At 42.0% G+C, this 25,085-nt stretch overlaps 1 protein-coding gene and 1 long non-coding RNA gene across 4 annotated transcripts in view; one reads left to right on the top strand and one right to left on the bottom strand.

The window, feature by feature from the left end:
* LOC117955802 overlaps positions 1-16,356 on the top strand; it is a 22,912-nt gene extending 6,556 nt beyond the window's left edge. Inside the window, exons 2-3 of the long non-coding RNA XR_004659129.1 lie at positions 8,149-8,154; positions 16,346-16,356. This is a non-coding gene — a long non-coding RNA (uncharacterized LOC117955802). The remainder of the gene's footprint in view (positions 1-8,148; positions 8,155-16,345) is intronic.
* The window catches only part of sptbn4a (spectrin, beta, non-erythrocytic 4a), a 33,552-nt gene continuing 9,592 nt past the window's right edge, over positions 1,126-25,085 (bottom strand). For 2 of the 3 annotated variants that reach the window (XM_034890505.1, XM_034890506.1), the window contains 18 exons: positions 20,762-21,025; positions 19,200-19,448; positions 18,660-18,749; positions 17,751-18,029; positions 17,478-17,671; positions 17,158-17,362; positions 14,428-14,673; positions 13,783-13,917; positions 11,772-12,013; positions 10,922-11,060; positions 9,783-9,867; positions 9,294-9,505; positions 7,509-8,932; positions 7,298-7,358; positions 6,933-7,201; positions 5,796-5,966; positions 5,510-5,552; positions 1,126-3,032 (listed from right to left, as the gene is read on the bottom strand). In XM_034890505.1, coding sequence (XP_034746396.1) covers positions 2,733-3,032; positions 5,510-5,552; positions 5,796-5,966; positions 6,933-7,201; positions 7,298-7,358; positions 7,509-8,932; positions 9,294-9,505; positions 9,783-9,867; positions 10,922-11,060; positions 11,772-12,013; positions 13,783-13,917; positions 14,428-14,673; positions 17,158-17,362; positions 17,478-17,671; positions 17,751-18,029; positions 18,660-18,749; positions 19,200-19,448; positions 20,762-21,025 — 4,608 coding nt within the window. In that variant the 3' untranslated portion in view covers positions 1,126-2,732. The remainder of the gene's footprint in view (positions 3,033-5,509; positions 5,553-5,795; positions 5,967-6,932; positions 7,202-7,297; positions 7,359-7,508; positions 8,933-9,293; positions 9,506-9,782; positions 9,868-10,921; positions 11,061-11,771; positions 12,014-13,782; positions 13,918-14,427; positions 14,674-17,157; positions 17,363-17,477; positions 17,672-17,750; positions 18,030-18,659; positions 18,750-19,199; positions 19,449-20,761; positions 21,026-25,085) is intronic. The other variant, XM_034890507.1, reaches the window with a different exon arrangement.

The following is a 25,085-nucleotide window of genomic DNA, read 5'->3' as shown; positions in this document are numbered from 1 at the left end:
CCCCCCGTGGGTTTCAAAAAAGTGATGGGAAGCAAACACGTAAAAAAACGCACATGGTTATGCGGGCTAAATATCTGCCATGAGCAAGGAATCAGAACAATTACAGCCACACGAAAATACTATAGCTTCTATTTCAATGATAAAAAATATGTATTGCAATGACAGGCTGACTGCCGTTACTCAATCACCAGTGGTTTTCTCTTCTGAACCTCTGTTTCAGCCAACTGCATGACATGGCACTTATGTAAAAAGACAAACAGTGACTGACAAATGAAGATAACATTCACACCACACAGCTTATCTGTTCTTATTCGACTCATTTGAAGGCTGCAGTGATACAGAGAGATACAGCGCACTGTCACTACAATCCTCAAGTCAGTGGATTCAAATACTGCTGCATCTGAGATATACTTTTGGTGTCTTTGTAGAAAGAAAAACACATATTTAAGGTGCACTTTGACAGGATGGATAATGGAAAAACACTGTAAGAAAGTCTGAGCTGATGCTTGTGTTTTACTGCACCCTGCATGTTTAGTCCTCTTTTGTCTTTAATGTGAGTGCAATGTGTCAAGACGGCTACATTTTACTGACATTAATGAAACTTTTAATTGTACTTGAATATGAAAACGATAACTGACATACATGACAATCAAGACGTGGACTAATGTCTGTTCATCTCTGTGATCACAGCATACTTTACTTGAGTTTAGTCACCAATAATGTGATTATTCAGAGCAGCATGTACTGAACTACCCAGGCTAGTTGGTTTTATCACATGTGTAATATATATATATATATATATATATATATATATATATATATATATATATATATATATATATATATATATATATAGATATACTGTATATATATATAGATATTTTATAAATTTAGCACACCTCTCACAGACACAGGCTACTCAATCAGCTAGTAATACAGGTTGTTATTGGGGCTGTGGGGCAACTCCTGAATCTGATATGAATACATATTGGCATATAAAAAATACAACAAGCATACAGTATGTCCTGCTGCTCTTCCCTGGTAAAAGGTGTTTCATACAATTACATACTGGTGTACGTATATACAGTATGATTTTTAATAGTGGCTCCTAATTTGCATATTCTCCGTTTAAATGTCGTAAACATTAATATATTTGAGTGACGATTGTTTTTATTGGTGGATTAATACAAATGTTTTAATTTTACCCATTTCAGTTCAGAGTATTGTTTTATTAGAGCACAGGATTTATTGGTATACATACAAAGATAGGTATATACAATTCATGACTGAACCATGACAGTTTTACATTTAACTTGCCTTAGATGGAGAGATTCCAATCAGTTTGAACTTCAAATGAAAGACACGGTACAGAGAGGCTTTGCTCTCAGTGAACTGCTTCAGGGTTTTACAATTTTGGGCACCACAAACTCTGTGGTGATTGAACATTTCACAGCTGAAATCAATACATTCTGTGGAAAATAAATTGCAGTAATACAGTACAAACAGCAGAGGGGCCATTTGGCTTCTTCATTCATATTACAGATCAAGGAGTAGTCACTTCTCAGGTATATCTCTCCCCCCCACCCCACAAAAAAACATCCCTTTCTCTTCTCATGCTCGCTGACAAACATACTTTGTCAGACTTACCTATGGATTTTCCGAAGTGGACCTTGATAGTAAAATACATTTTTTTTCTCCACCACTCACATTAAATTATTGCAATTCCAATATTGCCCAACTTATTTCAAGAACATCAAAATAAAGGCAAGTTTAACAGGTGCACTAATAATAGACTTTTTCATGCAATGTTCAGATTGTTGTCATGTATACAAAGGCATTGTGTCACATAGGCTTAGTATTACTTTGAGCATTGCCACTTTGAACACACCTTGGATTAGAATTTGATGGAAAGCTTCTTTTTTTTGACATGGATCATTGTGGACAAAAAAATAACAATAATAAGAAAAATGAAAAGCGGAAACTAAACCGTAGAACTGTGTATTCATTGACACCAATGAAGTCAGGTGGGTAACACCAGCATTCCATTATATTAACATGAGTCAAAGCTAGCCATGTGATGGGATTAAATGTCATTATGATTAGTATACAGATGTGTCAAGTGTCTAAGGTGCACAACTGCCCGGAGTACGCTTACGTGAATGTGACAAATCATAGAGTTCACATTTGCAATTATTTCTTGTTTCCTTTTCCCCCGTTTCTCTCTTTAACAAAGAGAAGAAATAAAAAAGTATATTGCTTCAAAAAACTTTTTTTTTCTCCTTTTTTTTTGATATTGTGAAACATTTCATTCACCTCTTCTCGGGTTTGTCTACCTAGACAAGAGCATTACATTATCAGTCAAAGATACATACAGAAAGATGCTGTGAATCCAAGAGCTTAAACGATCAACAATGGGGACGTGACAGTGACTAATTCCTGGGACCACTTGTTGGGAGTCTGTCTGTCTGGGCCGACCTCCTATCTACCAGCAGGTGGCCACAATGCAAGCACTGATGTATTGACTGGTTGAAGGGGAGGGGCTGAGAGATTAGTCCGTCACAGTAACAATAGTCAGTCCAAGGACCGTGGACCTCAGTGTGTTCCAGCTCTGTTACTGAGGATCAGCAAAACCTAGCTGCACATGCTCTCCATCCATCCATCCCTCCCTCCCACCCACCGCCTCCTATGCCTTTTGTCCGTGAGTAATGTTTAAAAACACAAAAGGGGGCTTTTCATTTGCTCTTTCCAGACGTGCTTGAGCCCCCTGCCCCGCCCTCATTTTTGTCGGCAATTTCGGACGTGTCTAACTTTTCCGAGCCATCCCCTTTCTCTGACCTCTCCTTCTCAGACCTCTCCTCCCCTTCGGCGAGCTCGGACCTCTCGGACCTGGCGTCTGCGTCCCCCTCCGACTTCTCCTTCCTCTCCGAGTGGTCGGGGTCCATGGACGAGGTTCCCGGCTTGTCCCACGTGCCCATGGCCTCATGCTCAGCTATGCAGGTGGTAATGTTTGAAGTCCAAGCCTTGAGGTCCTCCTACAGAGACAGGCAAATGACACGTCAAGGAGTCTCTTTGTTATGTAATCTTTCTCTTTTGCATGTTTTTCATATTGGGTTTTGGAACTTTTATACCATTTCATCATTACACAAAATGTAGCCTGCAATAAAGAAGAGAAACCGATTCCAACTGTTGAAATTCCACTTTGGAGAACAAACTGATTTCAGGAGTCAGTACACGCTGAGCCCTGGGTGGGTGGACAGAGATGGGACATGTTTCCAGAACACATAAAGCCATAATCAAAATAACTACGACCATGAAAGAGTGTTGTACTTTCACCCATTTTTGTTTTGGGGCTGCTCTCTCAGTGTCTTATAGTTCACTTTCATAAATCAACCCCACCAGTTAGTAAATGACATGATTCTCCAACCTAGGGGTCAGGAACCATCTGAGATCAATCTGGTGACTACTGGGGCAGGATCAAGGAAAGAAGCTCTGCAACAAAGATCTTTTAATTTTTAGGCTTTTTTCTAATCTTTGAACTGAATTTAAATGAACTAATTAACTCTTTTAAATCGTTGAACCTCAAAAACTGTCATTAAAATGACACTATCTGAGAAGTCGTTGGCGACATGTCTTTTTGGTGGAACTGATATCAAATCCTGCACATAGAATTCTAAAATCCTAATCTAAAAGATATCTCAGAACTATCTGTAAAATAGGAAGTAACGTCCGATTTTAACCCAAACCATGACCTTTTTCTTAAATTAACTTAGTATTTTGTGGCCAAACATAACCAAAATGCAGCTGTGACAATTTTCGTTTTAGCTTTATGAACATCACGTTTACCGTCACATGCGTAAACGGAAGTGAACTAACGTCTGATTTCACTGTTCATACCCCAAGGTCTCCTGACTCCCAGTCAGTCAAAGTAATGCAGTCCTTTATGAAGGAGTTGCACTTGAATGTTGAGTATTCTTTTTTTCCCCTGTTTTCACCATACTCGTATAGACTATTTTCCGGTTCTTTGTCTGCATGTAAACACAATGCCATTGTGCCACTTGACCATGCTCTAGTCCCACAAACATCTATTTTAATAATTCCCTTAGTGTGCAAGCTCTCTGGCATCTAAACATGTGCTTGCTCACAAATGAGGATTGTCTGGGCTTTGTCTTATAGCAAATTGACCTTCCTGTGAGTCTAACCATGGCTTCGATGTTGCTGCCTCGCTCATGTGGGAGACGTTGATGGCTCTATTAGAGGATAACTAATTTTATACACAGGGCTATGAGAATAAGAAGAGAATTAGGCTAAACCAAGCTGGCACAACAAATTTCTCAGCTTGATAATACTGGATGTATGCTGCCTCTCAATGCCCTGATGTATACAAAGAGCGGTTGTAGCTACAGGCAGTTTTTTATGTTCTTACTACACATCCCTCTACTGAGTTCCTGCTTGAGGCGAGATCACAGCAATAAGGCCAGTAAAGGACTGCCGCACCAGTCACGTCAGGCATTGTCTTCCCATGAAATTCCCCAGAAAACTAGTTTAGGTATAATGACAGATCCTTTGGAAAATAATTAGGTATTTAACCCTCATGTTGTCCTTGGGTCATATTGACGCATTTTCCAAATCACTGTTCTTTTTAACTACCCAAAATAACATGATTGATTCCACACAACATGTTTGGCAAGTACAAATCTCTACTTTTAATAATTTTGGGTTGTCTTATTGTTGTCTTATTTTAATGCATTAGAAAAAAACAATTAAAGTGATTTGGAAATAGTATTGAGTAAAAGTTGATATATTCTAGTCTGTAATTATCCATCAACATCCCTTCTTTTAATTTTAGTTTATGTTAGTGTTATTTTTATGTTTTGAATGTCAAAGCAATGAACTGTCACTTGAGGAATGGACTACTAGACACCAAAGCTGGGGACACACCAAGACAACGAACGCCAGGTAGGCCACAAACCCTTAACTTCAGTCAGCTACGCATTTCCCTTTTCTCAGTATCATGTGCGAAAAAAAACAAGCTCTGTTATTATCTCTAGACGTAAAAAGAGTAATCAAGTTCCTAGGGTTGTTATTCCGTGACCTCTGTGATTGAATCTGATTCTGAGTCTGTTGAAAAGCCCAATGAACAAAATTTGTGTGTGTGGGGAGGGACAGCAGTGGGGCTGATAGACAAAGGCGCTCTATAGCAGAGAGGATTAAGATATAGCAGGCTTTTGATACACACACACAATATTTGTTACATTCATCGGTTTTGGCCTTTTAATAGGATTTGTTGACAAAATCACCAGACCTTTCCTTTGACATTACAAAATATGTGTCTGCAGCAAACCTAAATCCAAGGTTTATTTCTTAAAGTGTAGACATCTGTTATTTGGCCCTAGAGGTGGGGTCTTTCATGGACCTCTTATTTGGCACACAGAAGGTCTAAAGTAAGGAAAGTGGATTACGTCCTAATGTCTGCTCGTCTTTAACATGCCTCAAATATGAATGTTCTTACCTCATCTTTTGCATGGAATGCAAAGTTGATTCCATCGTTTATTCTGTTGCAGAAAAAAATCAACAATGATTGTCAGTTTCTCATTAACTGCAATGCCATTTTCATGTCTAATGAATGAACAATATTGCACATGTTTGATATTCTGTGCTTTGAAATCTGGTGAAATAGGGAATAATTACTTTTTTTAAATGTAAAACCGCATTACACTTGAAAATCCCTCAGTAAAATCATAATTTCAAATCACAATTTCTGCCATTAATATCTGCCGATATAGAAGAGCTCTTACTGAAGAATGAAGACATTCTTCTTCTTCTTGTATCCCATTGAAGGATCGAATGTGCAGTTACTAAGGTCTACAGGAGGCTCTTCATTGTATGTCGTGGTGTGGTTCCGAGCATCCTTGTAGAAGGTCAGCTGTCCCTCTTTCAGCACACAATATACGTTCACCCAGGACTTGCTGTGAAATTAAAATGAGACAAGAAGCAGATCTTAACAAATTAAGATTGAATACATGTCTGGACATAACTTGGATGTATTATGATGTATTAAAGGAGACCTATTTTACACATTTTCAAATTTGTACTAAGACATGTTTACATGATTAAATATTTTAAAAGAAAGTTTTGTGGTCATGGCTGCTGCGCCTGTATTTACCGTCTGTCTGACATGCTCGGTTCCTAGATTAGGGAAAGATTAACATTTGCATCAAAGATTATAGGTTTCTTTGACATCAGCATGAAGCTACATGTAGCAGTGTATGGAATGTCAATACTGCGATAGTGTGCCATCCTGGAGCAGATAATCATAAAACTGGCCCTTATGACATCATTCCCAGCAAGAGTAGAATAACTGTTAAAACCAAAGCATCCAGAACATTATAAAATCTGAAGGTGTTGGCTCACAGGGATTTAAAGCTTTGAGCATGTTTAATATGAACATCTGACATTGTAACATTATATATGTGACAAAACATACGGAGATGCACATAGGTCTCCTTTAAAGATGGACTCAACACCAATTCATTTATTTTGTGTCCATCTTGTAGAAGGGGTCATAAATATGAATTTACATACACACATATTGTGCTGGAAGCTAGGGCTGCTCAATTATGGAAAACAAATATATATAATCAAGATTATTCAACACAAGGGTTAACACTTGCATCTTATGTTAGAGCAGATAAATACAGTTTTATCCATTCCTTACACTTTTGTGTTTTTGGAAGGACAGCACTAAACATTTTAAAGGGTGACTATAACTCTTGCCGCACTCCAATGGACACTTCTTCAGCATGTGGAGAAATCCAAAGCTTGACACACCTATTTACGGTTGCTATAATTGGACAAGCCCTGTTAAAGGGTTTAGGGTTACAATGATTTGTAAGCTATGTCTGTTGTATGAGTTTTATCAGTAGTGGTTGTACCTGTTTGGGCTTCTCTGCTGAGCTTCAAGGTCAGATGTGGTGGCTTTTTTGCGGTAGAGGAAGCCTTCGTTATGGGCAGTGTGTGAAGGCGGCTGAGGTGTCGTCGGGGCACCGGTGGCTGGAGCTGAGCGAGAACGTCGTGTCTCCTCAGGTTCCTTTGGACGGGGCCTCCTCCTCGGTTTGGGGCGGTCTCGCGCACGAGGGCGTCCGTCAAAACGAGTCACAGGTGCTGAGAGGATGCTTCCAGGGCGATAAGGATCTCCTCGTGCCTGAGAAAGTAGAATAAAGAGAATGTGACAACAAGTCACACAGGAAAGAACATACACAACACCGTTGTGATTTATACTGTATGTAATTTAACTCACATTTGCTGCCTCTCTCTCCTGGACCTGTTCTACAATCTCTGCCATAGTAGATCTCTTCTCCCTGCAGTGACAACAGATATGAGTCACACAAACAGAAAACATCATTATGTGACCCTAAAATGAATTAGAATCACACTGGACAGTGCTGATTAGGCACATTTTGTAAATATCATTTGAATTTTACTGTCACCAGCACAGCTCATCCACATACCCTGAGCGTTTGTCAGATCCCTCTTTCACAGAGCCCTCCAGGTCACTCGAGTCCTGTCTCTGCAGCCTCTGCTTGCCGCTCCCCTCCTGTTCGCTGGACGACTGCCTCTCCAGGCGCCTCCGGTAGCGCTCCTGACGCACAATCAGAGGCAGTTCGTTCAGCCTGGCCTGGATCTCTTGTTCGCTTGAGGTCTGTCTACCCAGCTTGTACTCCCTCTCTCGCCTGAGATGGTCCATCTGAGGATCAGAGCGGCTGCCCCGGGGATCCCTCTGCAAACGGCCGTGGAGGAGCTCCAGCCCTGACTCTGGCCCCACCATGTCTGCCATTGGGATGTCCCCAAACTGTTCCCGCTGAACTCTGCTGGCTTCTAGAAGGGGGTTTACAGCCTTGTGGATGTGGTTGATCCTGGGTTGCATAAAGTCAGCTTTCAGGTGCTGCCATGCATACGCCATTTTAGGGTCCATGATGCCACCACTCTGCACCAGGTATCCAGAACTGCCCAGACTTCCACTGCTGTAATGATTTTGTGCCAGAAAGCCTGAGCTTCCCAATCCCCCACTGCTCTGATAATTCTGCGCTAGGTATCCAGAACTCACCACATTAGGCTGTTGTGCTAAATACCCAGAGCTCCCCATATTAGGCTGCTGTGCTAAATACCCAGTGCTCCCCATATTAGGCTGTTGTGCCAAATACCCAGTGCTCCCCATATTAGGCTGTTGTGCCAAATACCCAGTGCTCCCCATATTAGGCTGTTGTGCCAAATACCCAGTGCTGCCCATATTAGGCTGTTGTGCCAAATATCCTGTACTTCCTAAATTAGGTTGATGTCCCAAGTATCCAGAACTGCCCATATTTTGTTGAGGCAGAAAGCCAGGGCTTCCCATACCTCCACTGCTTGGCTGCTGAGCTATGTTACCTGAACTTCCTAACCTGCCACTCCCTAGATGGTTTTGCGTACCACCCACACACCCCGTAGTCAGTCCAAAGTACCCAGAGCTCTCTGCACTGCCAGAAGTGTGATGGTTTATCCCAAGGTAAGTAGAAGTGTCTGCTCCACCACTTTGGGAGGTCAGCGCCGAGAAACCGGAATCACTTCCACCTCCGGCCGCCTGGTGGTTCATCCCAAGGTACGAGGAGCTCACAAGCTTCCCACTGCAATGCTGTTCCAGTCCTTGGTAGCCTGATCCATTTATAACTGGCTTGTAGCTGGCTAGAGTTGAGGACAACCTCTGGGTTGAAGGGGTGGCACCCAGATCCAGCCTGGTCTGTAAGGGTTTGGGTTCTATATGTGCCTGTACCGTTTGCCTCAAGAAAGATGAGGTAGCACTTGTTGCGGGAACACTGGGAGTCAGACATGATAATGGGAACATCCTTCGGCTGGAGAGTGGGGTTGTCTTTTTCTCCTCCTCTTTTTTCTTCTCAGCCTAAAGAGAGAGTTAACTAAATAACTAATAGCACAACTTCAACCCAAATAAAGCCAGAAAACAAAGACGGGTCCAAAATGGGGGGTAAGTTATCAGGAATTATTTGCTCATTTCAGAACCGTCTCTTATTGCCTACTAAGCAATGTAGCATGAAAGGCAGATGGGGTGCAGTGAATAAGGGTACACAACATGCAGTAAACGTCATGGGACTGATTCAAGCCCACAACGGTGCAACCACAAGGCATGCGCCCATGCCTGCTAAGCAAACACAACATCCCAAGGTCAAATTCTTTTTTCCTGTAGCAGCATTAAATTGTGACTCCACCAAACTGATTAAACATTTATCTACAGTCAAGCTTACTGCGGAAAGCTGGCGGAGAGAGCTGAAGCGTTCTTTCCAGGTTACAGCAGCCTTGCGGAAGGCCTCGTGGCGAAGGATGAGTTGCTCAACCTCGTCTGTTTGCGCCTGGGCCCCTCCTCCCTCTGGCTCCTTGGAGGTGATCAGCGGCTCCTTGGCCTTCAGCCAGGCTTCCGCCTTTACCGTCTCCTGGGCAAACTGGAAATGTTCCTGCTCTGGAGGCGACAGCAAGCCAACAGCATGGTTACACCAATGCACACTCCAGTAGAAATCCATTACATGCTTGTGTACATTATGGTGATATTTATGTGAGAGATCATTTCAGTCATGTTCAGAGTGTAATTTTAGCGCAAACAATAAGATTCATACATCATTCATGATAAAAGGACAAAGTGGATAAAACGTTTATAGTGTAAACCCATTTGACATTTAACATAGTGTTATGTTAAGAGCTGCTTCTGCTCTCGTGTAGTCATGTATGGAGTTACTCACTGCGCTGTAACCTTTCCTGGTGTCTGTCCCATTTTTCAACAAGATCTCTTTGCTTAGCCAGGAGACTGTCCAGCTTCTCTTTTATCTGCGGTGACAGACAGATAGCAATCATGACCACAACAATCCAACAACATATAGCTGAATCAAGACATTTTATGGTTAAATATGATTTTGTGACATAGAGACAGAGCACAATCCCGCCCCCTCCAGAGGGGAACACAACTTTCCGTTGACTTGTATTGGGTGACTGCCTCCATTCTGTCTGCTAGCAAACAAAAAAATGCCTAAAGGCTGCTGTGTTGCGATGTGTGTGAAATAATCCATAATACAAGTTTTGATAAGTTGTCAAACCCAAAACTGAGCTTTTATGAAGACAAAAGTGGATACAGCTCTGAAAAATAAACAAAACGACTAAAAAGACTGTGGGATTCTACTGACACTAAGCTAATGTTTAAGGTGCTGTAGGTAGAATTACTAAGACCCAAGACTTGAATTTGAACATCAACAACTTGTCGGTCCCTTCCCCCCTTTCTACTAAAACCCAAATGGTCTTCTGAGCCCCTGCCCCCACAGGAGAGAATGAATGCGTGTGCCTGAGCAGTGATTGACACGCATCCTCCCCCGGTCCTGATTGGTGCATCTGCACAGGGAGCTGCGGATTTTGGCAAATCGCACTACAGGCTGAAGGTGGAGCCAGAGGAGACAGATTTTTTTGAATGCTTGATGTAGTTCTACTCAAATATAGGATCAGCAAATATGACAGAGTCTAGAGTTTTTTTAAGTCCTACCTATTGCACCTTTAGGCTGTAACGTGTGCACTGTGCACAAATATCCAAACGTCAGTTTTAGGCCAAAACTGAAGCATTCTTGTACAATACTTGTGTCATAGGGGAAACTGGAAAAATTCAAAATGCTATAGTATTAAGTTTACATGTGATTAGCTTGATAAAATTAGCTAACTTACAGCTAACTTGCCTTCTCTGGTAGACATTGGCTGCTAAAATAATCCTTTTGGCATGCTTAAATCTGATGTGCTTGGCTAGCTACAGGCACTTTAGTGTCTCAGTTGTATATTACTTGCATATCGTGGCACCAATTGTTTAACCCTATGGTGGACGTGGACTGTTTGTTAGCCTGACCTCCTCTGATGCAGGGTTGCCTGCAGCTATAAGGATCTTGCCCAGATCTGCACACTGCTGTATGGTCTTGCTGCGGCCATCTACTTTAGCTTTCAGATCCTGATGTTGTTTCATCATTACTTCCAGAGCCGTCAAATCCCTAACGAGGAATAGATCAGATTAGTCAGGTTAAATGAAGCAAAACAGTGGATCCTCATACCTGCAGAGAGTAACATGTTAGTTTTATGCTTAAGTTGACATATTGTGATACAGTACTAGTGCTAATACGATGAATGAGGTAAAAAAGAATAATATAACGACTTTGGTGATTCCCTGACTTTTCCTGTTGCACCAGCAGAACCATCTTACACTGTTCTCACAGAAAGACAATGTAATACTTGCATGCACACAACATGATAAACCCTTCTGATAGGCTATAGGTTGCCAAAGATGTTGCTGACAACACCCTCTGGACAACTGGACAACTATTATATTTACTTCATGATGATTACTCAAGATCAAACATACATTCCTTTACAATAAGCCTTAGTCTCACAGAGCTGCTAGCAGGACTAGATGCACTAAATCCTGCTTTTTTAAAGATTATATAAGATTTTAAAGGTTTAATATCCTGTGTTGCTGTCGCTGCACCTTTAGCCCAGTCAAGGAAATAAAAAAAAAAAGAATATATATAATAAATCATTTTTTCCCCCACCCCTATATGAGACATGCAATAATACAAAGATATTTGTCAAAAAACTACACACATCTTGCCCTTAATCATTATTTTCCAGTGTGGCCCTTTGTGTGGCCCTGCAGTGTATGCAATGGTTTTTACTTAACACAGCTTTAAAGACAAAAGATGTCTTACCTGGGGTCATCCCATACTATCTGCCCCATGATGCCTTCCATCCACATCAGGTTTTCACGCACCACTGAGAAGAACTGCACCTTGTCTGTTACTGAAGTCACCTGGACGCGACTGGCCTCACAGGACCTCAGCAGCTCCTTCCAGGCCTCCATCACTTCCTGCTCTTTGACCATGATGGCCTCCGCCTTCTCACCAGCATAGATGGTTCTCAACTGGGCAGCGTTCTCCTGCAGCTGCCTCACCTGCACCAAGACAGCATGGAGGGAGTTAGTGGCTTCATCGCAGTATCGTCAGTGCAGAACAATGGTTGTGTTTGTTGAAACTGAATTGAATTGATTTAATTAGGTTTTTTTGCCTATTGGTTGATCAAAACAGACAAGCACGTCTTTAGGTAAACTCATACATAGAAAAAACGCTTTTAATTTCAGTGCACCTGACTCCTAGAAGAAATTACAGCACTTTCTTAAAGTCAATTGTGCCTCTTGGACAATTTAGACATCTGGTTCTTCACCTGCAAACTTCAACTTGCTTTACAAAATTGTACTTTCTTTGGCATCCCTAATTTGTTTATCAAATCATTTTCCAATTCAGATTTTTTTTTTTGTCTTTCTATATTTCTTATGATAGTACTTTCTTTGTTGCTGTTCAGTTTTTGTCTTTGTAATCTGACTCGATGACATTGAAAATGAAGGTAGCCCCTCAATGGTCTCTCGAGGATAAATAAAAGTTGAATGGATACCCCAAGTGAAGGAGTTTAAATAGCTTGGGGTCTTGTTCGCGAGTGAGGGGACTATGGAGCGTGAGATTGGTCGGCGACTTGGAGCAGCGGGTGTGGTATTACATTCTATTTAAGCACTGTTGTAACAAAAAGAAATCTGAGTCAGAAGGCAAAGCTCTTGATCTACCGGTCAGTGTTTGTTCCTACCCTCACCTATGGTCATGAAGGCTGGGTCATGACCGAAAGAACGAGATCCAGGGTACAAGCGGGCAAAATGGGTTTTCTCAGGAGGGTGGCTGGCGTCTCCCTTAGAGATAGGGTGAGAAGCTCAGTCATCCGAGAGGAGCTCGGAGTAGAGCCGCTGCTCCTTTGCGTTGAAAGGAGCCAGTTGAGGTGGTTCGGGCATCTGGTAAGGATGCCTCCCGGGCGCCTCCCTAGGGAGGTGTTCCAGGCACGTCCAGCTGGGAGGAGGCCCCGGGGAAGACCCCGGACTAGGTGGAGAGATTATATCTCCAACCTGGCCTGGGAACGCCTCGGGATCCCCCAGTCGGAGCTGGTTGATGTGGCTCGGGAAAGGGAAGTTTGGGGTCCCCTATTGGAGTTGCTGGCCCCCCAACCCGATACCGGATAAGCGGATGAAGATGGATGGATGGATGGATGGATGAAGAATGGCAGAGGGGAAGCAACCTCTACTACCAAGGGAGCCATTTTGGCCCCAAAAATTAAAAGATATCTATCTTGGGCTGCAAAACATATTTGAGCCTTATAATGAAGCTAATACGGTCTATTTAAGTCTAAATTAACCTATCAACATTGCTAATATTTGCATGGAGGTTTTATTATGGTGGTGTTTGCTGCACATGGCGCTGTCTTTGATGGTCTTTGTGAGGAGGGGCATAGCTTTAATTATCTGAACAATCCCATTTTTTTCTTTTTTAAGTCAAAGAAAAGATGCTTTGATATGTCAATGATACTTGATGATTCTTTTTTCATGTTTTCACACCTTACCAAGACTTTAAAAAACTAGCAACAGTAGTCTGGAGATTTGATCATCCAATTCTTAAAAGTGGATTTGGTATGCTTTGCTTTTTCTCATTCCGGCCAGATACTTTTCAGCAAATCAAGTTTTTTTAAATACTCATTTTTTTATTGGTTGCTAACTTCTCGCCGCAGATCAAGCTTAGCGGTAAGCCAACAGCAAAAAAACAATCTGTCACTCACAATCACTATTTAATTCTGTTTTTGCTCCAAGTACTGTGTGACTGATGCGGTCAGGAAGCAATCCTCACTTGCCTGCGCAACTAGCAGTTGAAGGGCATGCTCAAAGGAGTGCATGAGTCTCTGCAGGGTGGCTGGATTGGTGATGTTGGCTTGGCACGCCCTCACCTCTGGCAGCTGCTTCATCTTCCCTGCGATCTGAGCCAAGACCTACAACACAGGACAGCGGTGTTACGACGAGAGCTTTAAAAAAAATAACAGTTGCATGTCACTGAGAGATGAATGAAGGACACTGTACACCTAAATCCCAGGCAAATATTTGTGTGGACTAGGCACCATTAATCGTTATAAAATCGTGAACTTGATTCACCCTGTTCACAATTTAACTGTTAAATAACTTGGAGTTAAAAACAAACAAAAAAATGTAATAATTTAATAATGTTTGATTCTCATATAATGTTACAAGCCGACTGCATCACAAATGCTGCATGCATTTTAAACAGACTGTATAAAATAGGTCTTAATGCTCTCCCTTTTCTTCATTTAGGCCTCAGTGGTGATGAATAATGTGATATAGGTGCCAAAGGAAATCTATGTTTGGTGCTGCCAGTTTATTTTGTTTTGTCATGGTCAAAAACATTGTGGCAGAAAATCGTGATATTAATTCTAAGCAAAATTCATATTTTTCCCCGAATCGTGCAGGCCTAGTGTGGACTGTACCTCTTTGCAGTCAGTGAAGAACTTGTGCAGCTGGTGCGATGCTGTCAGCATCTGCCTGCGCGTCTCCATCAGCTCCAGGAGGTCGGCCCACGACTCGTTCAGTCCGTCCTTCCACTCGGCGATGGTGGCCGCGTCCGAGTGGCCGCAGTCGATCATCTCGTTAACCATTTTATTCACCTGCTCCATGCGCTGCTGGCCAATGCTGTTGGTTTCTGAGGAAAACTTGGTGAATCTCTCCTGAAGCACCTGGAACACGCACAAAGCACACAACACCGCAGGAACTGGACACATTAACACAAGCTGAGTGATTCTGATAAAAAGCAATAATGCATTTGCTGATGCAATATCACCTGTATGAGTGTCATGACTGTTTTTGTTGTTTTTGAAAGCGTGCTTTACATTCTAAGAATATTGTTGCTTGTTTAGTTGATTGATAAATTGTTTGAGTCATGTTTCAAGCAAAATGCCAAACATTTACTGTTGTGTGTACTAGCCTTTCAAATTTCAATGAGTCTTTTTTTTAGTAGCTTTTTCAGTTTTTCTATATAAGTTGAATATTGTTGAGTTTTAGGACATCTGGTCAGACAAAATGAGTACTTTGAACAGGCTATATGTTAATAATAAAGATATTCTTAACTTTTTAAATAACATGAAAATGATTGTATGTGTGTATGTGATATAGAAGTCTTGAATGAAACGGAAACACGCTTTTAACTATACAGCTGTACAGACGCATGGTTGCAGTAATATAATATCCTATAACATCAACCTGAGCCTTTAGTCCCTCACAAAAGATTAAGATTTTATTTAGAGTATTTATAGCAGGTTGTAATGCTGTTTGTCTTTACTGTTCTTTCAGTAAAAATCTAACTGAAGGCTTTTATTTATATCAGTCACATTCTGTGACGCCCTGACGCCACAATAGATCTATAGTTGGAATAACTGGAGCAGCAGTCCCCAAACATCATGTGTTTCTTCTTTGAAACGGCTGCTTTATGAATCTCGATCCATGATAGGACAGTTGGGTTGCTGTGCGTCATAAGTAATCGCCGTCTCCTCAGAATGATGCTGGATTGAGCGAGGATATCCTGTATGGTCAACTTCCTTCATCTCTTGCTCTCTCTCTCGCAGGAGCCCCGTTAGCCACATGGAAAGCCATGGATATTCAGTTTGTATCTGTAGCTTGTGCTCGTTAGTGTTGGAGTAATCAATCAGAAATCAGGAATTAAAACTAAATTCAATATTTTAAGTTGATTTCTCTTCTCTTTGCCTATTAAAATCAGGGACGCACAAACCATGATTTGGTCCATTTGCTAGATAAAAACGTATATATGTGGAGGTATTTAAGATTATTACATTCTTACAGTGTGGTGGATTCTTAAGTCTACGCCGGTAAGAAAATTACTACATGATGGTTCATTTAGACATGCGGTGCTGAAACAAACACATTTCTATTATCTTTTAGTATAACAATAAAATATGAGAGGAAAGCTGGGCTGGGCTGTAAATGAGTAAGTCTGGGCTTTGTCATAGATGGTAAGCAGAAAACTATGCCTTGACATGATGGGACTATGTGTTCTGCGTTTACTATTACTGCTTTCACACTTGGCCTCTAAGAAAGTGTGAAAGCAAGCAATACTTTTGTTACAACTAAAGTATTTATTACAATATTTGCCTCAAAAATAAAACCGCGTTTCATTGTTTTCATGTGAAATACATCATATAGTTCACATGGGGTTCTCTCGTAAACTTCTCATATCATCTCATATAAAAGTTGAATATGTCCTCTGGTTGGAGTAGGTTACCAACCACACAAGCACAAGCTTCAGCTGGTCTGCAGAGGGCCACAGGTCTGGAATGAGGTTGATAATGCTGTAAAAATCTCTTTGTCTGTGTCTGCTTTCAAAAAGAGACTAAGACAACAGCTACTACTAAAGTATTACAATTTGAAAGCTGGGGACCTGGAGATCTGAACTAGTGACTCTGAAATCCTTTGATTTAATTCTACTGTTATTCTGACTTGTTACTGATATGTTGGTATTTACGCATGCAGGTGTTCAAATGTATCTAACTATTCTCAGGGAGCTTCCAGGGCAGGGTCAGTATAAGGGGGTCCTAGTTTGTAGGAATAGATCGGAACGTGTCAAATTATTAGAAGTATCTCACAAATAAGGAGTTGTTTTGAAGGGAACATGGTCTTGCAGAACTAGATAAATTGACATGTGCAGGACAAGAAGACAATAAAAACGCAGTTATTCTGATGTTCATTGGTCACTCTTGTATAGACATCCGTGTGTGTACAAAGGCGGCTCTGTTTGTCATGAAAGTTTGTTCACTGTTTGAATAAAGCTGCAAATGATCTGATATCTTTGGACTCTTTTAAGTCTCCACCATCATTTCCGGATCTCAACCGCAATATCAGTTATATGTTGATGTGTATTGCATTTGATCTATTTAACTAAGGCTTAGACTGATGGACTAAATGTCTTGGGACCAATTAGGAAGGGTTAGGGTAGTTAGGGTTTCTTCTTTTGTAAATTATATTGTAGAACAACATGAAAGTATTCATAATGTGTTGTATTTGCTAGTGTCTGGGCCCCTATACACAAGCTTTAGATTGCTTACCAGGGAGTCCCATTTCACATATCTGCATTATGTCTTATGGTTGTACTGGTCTTTTAACTTTTGTGAGTACACTGAAATGATCCCAAATGGTGTTGCTGGACTGACCGTGACATCCTCGAGGTCTTGGCCCAGGTCAGTGGAACTGGCCACCGTCTCTCGCTCAGTGATCCACTTCTCTAACTCTTCCACGTCCTTGTTGAGCTGATAGAGCCAGTACTGCTGCTCTAACTTGGTCTTCCTGTGCTCCACCATGTCCTTCAGAGAAACATACAGCCGGTCTATGTGGCACTGCTGCTTGGTGATCTGATCACTGTTGAAAATGGAAAGAAAACTACATGTTACAGCTACCAACAATGTGGGCGTTGACCATGTCACCCTTATGGTAACCTACACGGTAGATAAGAGCATGAACAAATTAAACTTTCCTCTTTTCTTGGGCTATATGTGCTGCTTTGTGAGTGCACGTGAGACGTTGGGTCAGGCCACACCTTTCTGGGTGTCCGAGTTCTCGTAGACGCTGGCATTGCTGGGATAGCATGCCTACTGTCTCTGCATATGTTTCCACCGTTTGCTCAAGAGCCAGGTGGGCCTTCAGCAGCTGCAGGGTGCTTGCCTCGTCCTGAGAAATATCAGAATGATGTCAGGGTACAGGATTCACTTTCACGTTTATGCCAACAAAGTGCCAGGGTTGTCCGTACCGTGCCTTTCTCTTCATTGACCAGCTGGAGCTTCTGACCTGACAGCCAGGACTCCACTTTGACTGCCTCGCTGTAGTACTGCTGAGCCTGCAGCGTGGCCTCCAGCATCACACACCTCCTCTCTGTCTCCAGCTGCAAAACCTCCCACAGCTGGCGCACATGCGCCGCCCCTTCACGCACAAACTCCACCTCAGGAGTCCTCAGCGAAGCAATTATCCCCGCCCGGTCCAGAACCTCCTCCACACGGGCGCGTCGCCCCGTCAGCTCCCTCTGGAGAGTCTGAAGGACCAATCACAATCACAATCAGAATAATTTATTGATACCCGCAGTTGCTCACACTCAAATTCAAGGTAAAAATACGAGTAATAATATAGCAAGTCAATAAGTGTATAAAGTAACATAGCTACAGTAAGAATTAAATAAAAACGTTGCGTAGAAGATTAAAGTAGAAGGTTAAAAAGAGTTTTAAATGGTTTGTACAAATTCTATTGTAACATAAATACAGCATGAACATAAATAGTGAAGAAGTAAATAAATAACACATGTAGCTTATAAAGTATTGCCGCAAGTAATTATTGTACATAATTATGTATATATTATAATAATATAAGAATATTGAGTGATGTGGAGATATGTGCTGTAAGACCAGTTTTGATACTAAGCGTGTAACGCTCAGAGGGAGGAGTTATATAGTTTGATGGCCACAAGCAGGAACAATGTTGTTTGGCGCACTGTGGTGCATCGTGGGTGTTGGAGTCTGTCGCTGAAGGAGGAGTTGTCCAGGATGGAGTGCATTTTGGACAGCATCCTCCTCTCTGACTCTGTCAAATTGGAGGTAAGTTCCCACACTGAGCGGGGTAAGGTCACATTCCAGCTGGCCGTGGGCCAAATGTCATCTCTGACACTTACCTGGTTCTTTTTTACATGCTGCTGTACAACCTGGAGGTTATTTCCATAATCCTTACAGGAAGCCAAGGGAAGCCGCTCCTGAATCCACATCTACAGAAGAGAATACAAAACAATGTGTATGGAAAAGGAAATATGTGGAAGGAAGTGGGGCTGAGCGATTCATTGTTTTCAAATCAAATCGCAATTTGAAAGAATGTGATTAGCTAATCGTGAAGACCACAATTAATCCAATGGGACATGTTTAGTTGAATTCTTGGTTTACATTTTTAATTCCTCATTTCATGATTGTATTTATATGTTTTTCCAGGAGATAAATGTTGGAATAATGTTACACGTCACAGAAAAAGGCCGTGGCCATTTTTTCCATGGATCTTTCATTCGTCTTTTATTACTTTATTTAATGTAATTTGATGGTAAAAGGCGCAATATGTAGCTTAAAAAAACAAACAACATCTGGCAGGAAAATCACAATTCAATTTTCTTCACCCCCAAATAGTCCCTAGAAGGAAAGGATGGGAGAGACAAGAAGCGTGCACTCACCATCTCGTCCTCCAGGTCCTGGGCGACTTGATGCATCTCCTTGGAAGCCAGCAGGATGCGGCGTCTTTCCTTCAGGGGCTCAATGAGGCGGACGATGCGGGTCTCTACCACACCTGACTGCTCGCTGGCCTCCCTGTCACCGCCCACCCTGTCACCTGCCATCATCCCTCGCTGGGGTAGGCAGACCCCTTGCAAGCTCCCCAGCTCTCCCACATCCTTGTAAAAGTCCCCTATCTGAGACTCCATAGCCTGCACCGGAGGGGAGGGGAAGGTCATGTTACAGCCATATGAGAGATAGACAAACGGCAACAATCAGCTGTTTATCTGTCGGAACATTTTATGTAATGGACTGCCTTGCTTTAAGGAAAACAAGCATATGGTGCATATTTTTAATGCCACTGAAGCTCGTGCTTAAGAGCACGCCACAACAACGGCCTCCGTGGACACATGTCAGAGCGGGGGGAAATGACATCAACAACATTGAGCTGAAGTATGCAGTCTGTCAGAAGCATTCGCTGCATCAAGGCAGATTAGAAAGTTTTAGTTTAACAAACATTTCTCATGACCAAAGGTGCTGTGGAGGTAGAAATCATCTTTTTGTTACATGTCACATGATGTAGACCAGGGGATTTTAATTTCTTTTAAGCCACAGACCCCTTAGGTGAAAGGGACCCCTACTACATATATTGTATAAAACAACGTTGCATATTAAAATGGGCCTTCAACAACAGGAAGGGCGGCCTAATGCCAATACACATACATTTTTAGTGCATTGAATGCTTTTTTAATGATTATCGGCATGATTTTATAAATCTTTTTTAAATCTTCAACAGATTGTATCACATACTTTCTCATACTTTGTGTCACAAAAGTATATAAATCCCCACGGATGATAGGCCTACTGGCCTATAGGTAGGCTAAGTCACTAAGTAATTACTGTGCCACATGTATGTTTTAACATTAAAACATGATTTACAAAATCATGCCAACAAGTATTTATCAGTATTGTATGCATTGAAAAGTTACAGTATGTATAAAGGCTTTAGGCGGCCCTACTTGTTATTGTAGGCCCAGTTTAATATGCCACTTTATTTTATAGAATATATGCAGTAGGGAGGCTCTGCTCCATCCCTCTTTCAGTTAAGGGGCCTTGGCTTAAAAAGCAATCAAGACTTCTGTGTTAGACAAAGCCGGGGATACAGAAGTCAGAGGGTGACCAGGTGATGGTGCTTATCACCAATGATTAGATTAGATAGCCTTTATTATTAGATTCACGGTCCATAAAAACAAAACAAAAAACAAAAAAGATACAGATGCACAAGACAGACACCAATTAAAAAAGACAGCTATACCAGTAATCCCATTAGGGTGACTGGTATCAAAAAGCACTGAACCTCGGGTCAATCAGATGTGAAATGACAGAGTTAAAAGAAACATTCAGGCGACCAATACATTTATACACCATTGTTTTACACGTAAAATCATTTGGTTTTTAGTAAGACTATTTCAAGAGACGGTGCTAACAAGGTCTCAGAGAGACCCTGGGGAGCTTTGCGACTTGCCTGGAATTTCTGGAGTTGCTCATTGAAGGTGGGCAGATGGTGTGCCTGCTCCAGCTGGGGGGGCTGCTGCTCCAGGTGCGAGAGCTGGTGGTCCAAGTCCGAGTAGCTCTTCACCGCCGGCTCGGGCTTGTTGTTTTCAAAGAGCTGGCGCGCCTTGGCCTTGGTGGTGCTCTCCAGGTCGCTCCAGCACTCTCTGATCTCCTCCAGCTTCTGCTGAACGACCAAACGCAGCTCCGGCTTCTCCTGGATCAGCTCCAGACCCTCCTGATGACAGGAAGCCATGACTGTTCAAAACCACTTATTAAACTAATTGCATTGCATAGATCAAAATCAAAGCATTAATTTAATCCTCTGAGGACAAAAGACGCACCGCTGAGTCCAAACAATCCAAACACTCCTACTCAAAAAGCAATTTCATTTTTAACCTGTTTCATGCACCAAAATAATTGACTGTAAGTATGTTCTAACAAGCAAGTGGAGAAATATTTCTGCTTAAGGGCCAAATTATCTCTTCACACATTGCTCTGGTACAATTTTGGGCATCACAATCCAGAAAGCTGAGTTTGTTCTGAACCTTTTGATAGGAAACACATGGGGATCATGGATATGCAAATAAAAATAAATTAAAAGGAGAATTCCAGTAGAGTTTGGAAGAACAATTTTGTTGTCATTACTTAGAATTTCTCATGGGGCCGACAGAAACTAAACGCTATAGTTCTAATGTGCCGGACAGCCAGCTATTTTTATTTTTTTTACAGGACGGTGGGGGAAGACTCCTGCCTGATTGGCTCGCCCTGAAATTTGTACCCTGACCATAACCAATCCCACTCCTCTTCTCTAAATCTAACCAACCCAACCAGAGCAGCCAACGCGTACTAGCCATTCAGGAATGAGTTCCCAAATGAATATTCATGAGTCTTCTCCTACCATCCAGCAAAATAAAAATGTAGGAGTGTTTTTTTTGCACAGCATATTTCCTTGGATAAGGATGGAACCAAGATCTTCCAGCAGCTGTCACCTTGGTCCTACACCATGCTACGCTCTGTGATGCCCTGCTGTGTCCTGCTGAGCCCTGCTGCATCCCGCTACGTCCACCTATGCTCTGCTATTGCATGCTACACCCTGTAACGCCCTGCAGTGCCCTGCTCTGACATGAACTACTACTACTACCATTTTTTTGTCACTGTTCCATTATCTTTATTGTGACTATTATTGACGCTGTGCATCACACCCCCAACCAGCCCCTTCAGACACCTTCTACCGAGAGCCTGGGTCTGACCGAGGTTTCTTCCTAAAAGGTGTTTTTCCTCGCCACTGGGCACGGTCGCACTGTCACACCATGCTTGCTCTTGGGGGAATTACTAGAATTGCTGGGACTTTATAAATTATAGAGAGTGTTCTAGATCTACTCTATCTGTAACGTGTCTTGAGATAACTGTTATGATTTGATACTATAAATACAAGTGAATTGAATTGAAAAATGGCAGCCAGTCCGGGAATCTTGGGGGCGAGTTTCTGAAGGGGCTCTTGTATCTTTCTGGCAGTTGAGTTCAAATGTCTTTGCGGAGCACCACTTACTGCACCTTTAAGTCACTGTCTATTTTCCCAGGTGTTAAAACGTATATGAAAACATACGTCGACGTGTCATTTCATGGTTGATTGATTGCTCACTCATACACTCCTTTAATGTCAGTTTTTGCTTCAAGGGAGGGTTCCTATGGGCTGAGATTATTGTTGCTTCACTTGGTACCAGAACAATGTGATAAGATAAGATAATAAGATAATTTGTTTATTAGTCCCCAATGGGGAAATTACTGCACTACACTCTGTGTACACACTTTTTGTTAGTACTCACACACAGGCCTGAAATACACACACATGCTCAGGACCTATACATGCACTATACATGGAGAGATGTCAGAGTGAGTGGGCTGCCAGCTGAACCAGCGCCCTGAGCGGTCGGGGGGGTACGGTGCCTTGCTCAAGAGCACCTGGCAGTGCCCAGGAGGTGAACTGGCATCTCTCCAGCCACCAATCCACGCTCCCAACTTTTTGGGTCCATACGGGGATTTGAACCAGTGACCCTCCGGTTCCCAACCCAACTCCCTATGGACTGAGCTACTGCCACCCCCAAAGCTGTAAGCAAAGTTCACCCCAAAGTGAACTGTACTGTTGCTGCATATAACTGTCCACCATTTTAGATTTCAATCACAAATGTAATCTAAACCCAAACAATCCATAGTCTTTTTCACGCCAATGATTTTAGGTAACCCTTTCATTGATTGTCTCCACCAAAGGGAATTGGCATTCAATGAAAAAACTGTATTATATCAGCCCCATTACAAATGTCCACACACACACCAAAACACATCATATTTTATAAAGGCACTGAGAATAAAATTTCATAGTGCCGAAAGGTGGTGGCTAATTTCAGTTTTGTCCCCAAAATAACTCAGGACAACACAGCTCCATGCCAAGGATGGAGCCCCCTGCTTGCAGAGAGGCAGGTGTATGGAGCCAAGTTTGGCCTCGGGCTGACCTAAAAATCATGCATGGTAAGTCTAATATACCCCTGTTCTGTCCTTCGCCTGTGTTCTTCTGCTTCACTTCCGACCTTAAATCTTGGGCTTTGTTCATGAAGAAATCTGGATGAGAAAATGCAAGGGGATCAAAGCTTGTGGCACTCTTTTTTGTGTCAGTGAAGCTCTTCCCTGACGTGGATTATTACCAGTCTCCTCCCATTCCTAGACTTAGGAGAGTTGGAGGTGTATTTCTCCTACGACAAGATTTTGGATGTATTTGCATCTGGTTCCCAAACACTCTTTTTAAACATGGACCTCACCAGATAATGTTGCAGATTTTATTCCATGTTCTAAAAAAAAGCCTTTATGCTCCACGTTCTTCTATTACATATGGCAGTGGGTGATGTATTTGTTATTTACGTAGCTTGAATTGTAGTAACAACATTGCATATGATGGATTTTATCTTCTAAATTCTTCCCTCCTTTATCTTTCACAGGGAGCTGAACCCATATCCTATGGCTTTCATAATGCAGTGCTGCATTCCTCCTCTTGGCACAGGCTCTCTGCTTAACTGCTGCTAGCGCTCACTCTCTCACATCCCTCTCTCTCGCTGCTATCTTTCCTCAGCCTCGCTCTGCCTCTCATAATGCAGAGCAAGCAGAAAGCAGGTCTCTCTGTCTCTCTCTCCTCTCTTGGCTTTACTGACAGAGTGAGGCAGAGGGAGAAGAAATCAGAGAGGGGATGGAGAGAGGAGAGGAGAAAGGCAGAGTAAAGCAAGAAATAATCAAAGGTTTATGGAACAGGAAAGAGGCTGCGGGTGTGCTGGGCTGTGCTACAGCCTGGGCACAGTTGGATCCAAAGGGCATCTGTGAAGTGAATTTTTGAGGTAGTTGTGGCTGACATAGTGCGATTTCTTTTTTAAATGGCTACCACATATGAATCAAGAATCATGCTTTTATGACAGCATTGTGTTGCCAAATTCTGCAGGCTTTCTTGTATTGCTGATGCAGTGAGAAAGTGGGTGGGATTAAAGGACTTGTTTTGTACTACTGGCACAAACAGCAATGTACACCTACTGTATGCATAAAAAGTAACACTATGCAACATATGCTATTACCTGCAAACCACTTGCTCTAATTGTGAATCAAAAACATCCAACAAAACACAGAGCACACATCCAAATTGTAAAGTAGCTAAACAAAGTTCATAATGCTACATATATCAACAAATACAGATTCAGAGTCCTTCTTTGATGCCATCTTGACCCTTTAGCCCAACCCACAATGCAACATGACACAATGTATTACAGCCACGTCAAACCAGCAAATGTCAACTTTGAGTGCAAAGGCCATTATTTACAATTCTGGATTGAGCCCTCTTGATACAAACTTTGTTTAGCTGTGACATACTTTACACCAGTGGTTCTTAACCTTTTTGGGACCAGCACCCCACTAGGGTGACCTAATGATTAGGTCCTAATATTGTTATGATACTTCTTCTTATTAGTCCTTTAATTGTTACTACTGTTAACAAAACTCATAAAAAAAATAGTATCTTTGAAAGAAAAATGTTCAACAGCTATGTTCATTGACTTATTAAAAGGAAATGATGGTAACGTTTAATATAGACTATAAAGTTTACAACAAGACTGATTCATAACGCTGCAGTACGGAGTTTATTTAAGATGATACTCTGACGTCCTGTTCCCATGAAGGCAGCATTGAGCTGCCCCACACAAAGCCTAAAGAAACACTAAAGAGAAGAAGAGTTACGATCCGCTGTCTCGTCCAGTAGCAGTGGA

This window comes from Etheostoma cragini, chromosome 13, assembly GCF_013103735.1.
Source record: "Etheostoma cragini isolate CJK2018 chromosome 13, CSU_Ecrag_1.0, whole genome shotgun sequence".
NCBI classification, from domain to species: Eukaryota; Metazoa; Chordata; class Actinopteri; order Perciformes; family Percidae; genus Etheostoma; species Etheostoma cragini.
This window is presented reverse-complemented; position numbering and strand designations above follow the sequence as displayed.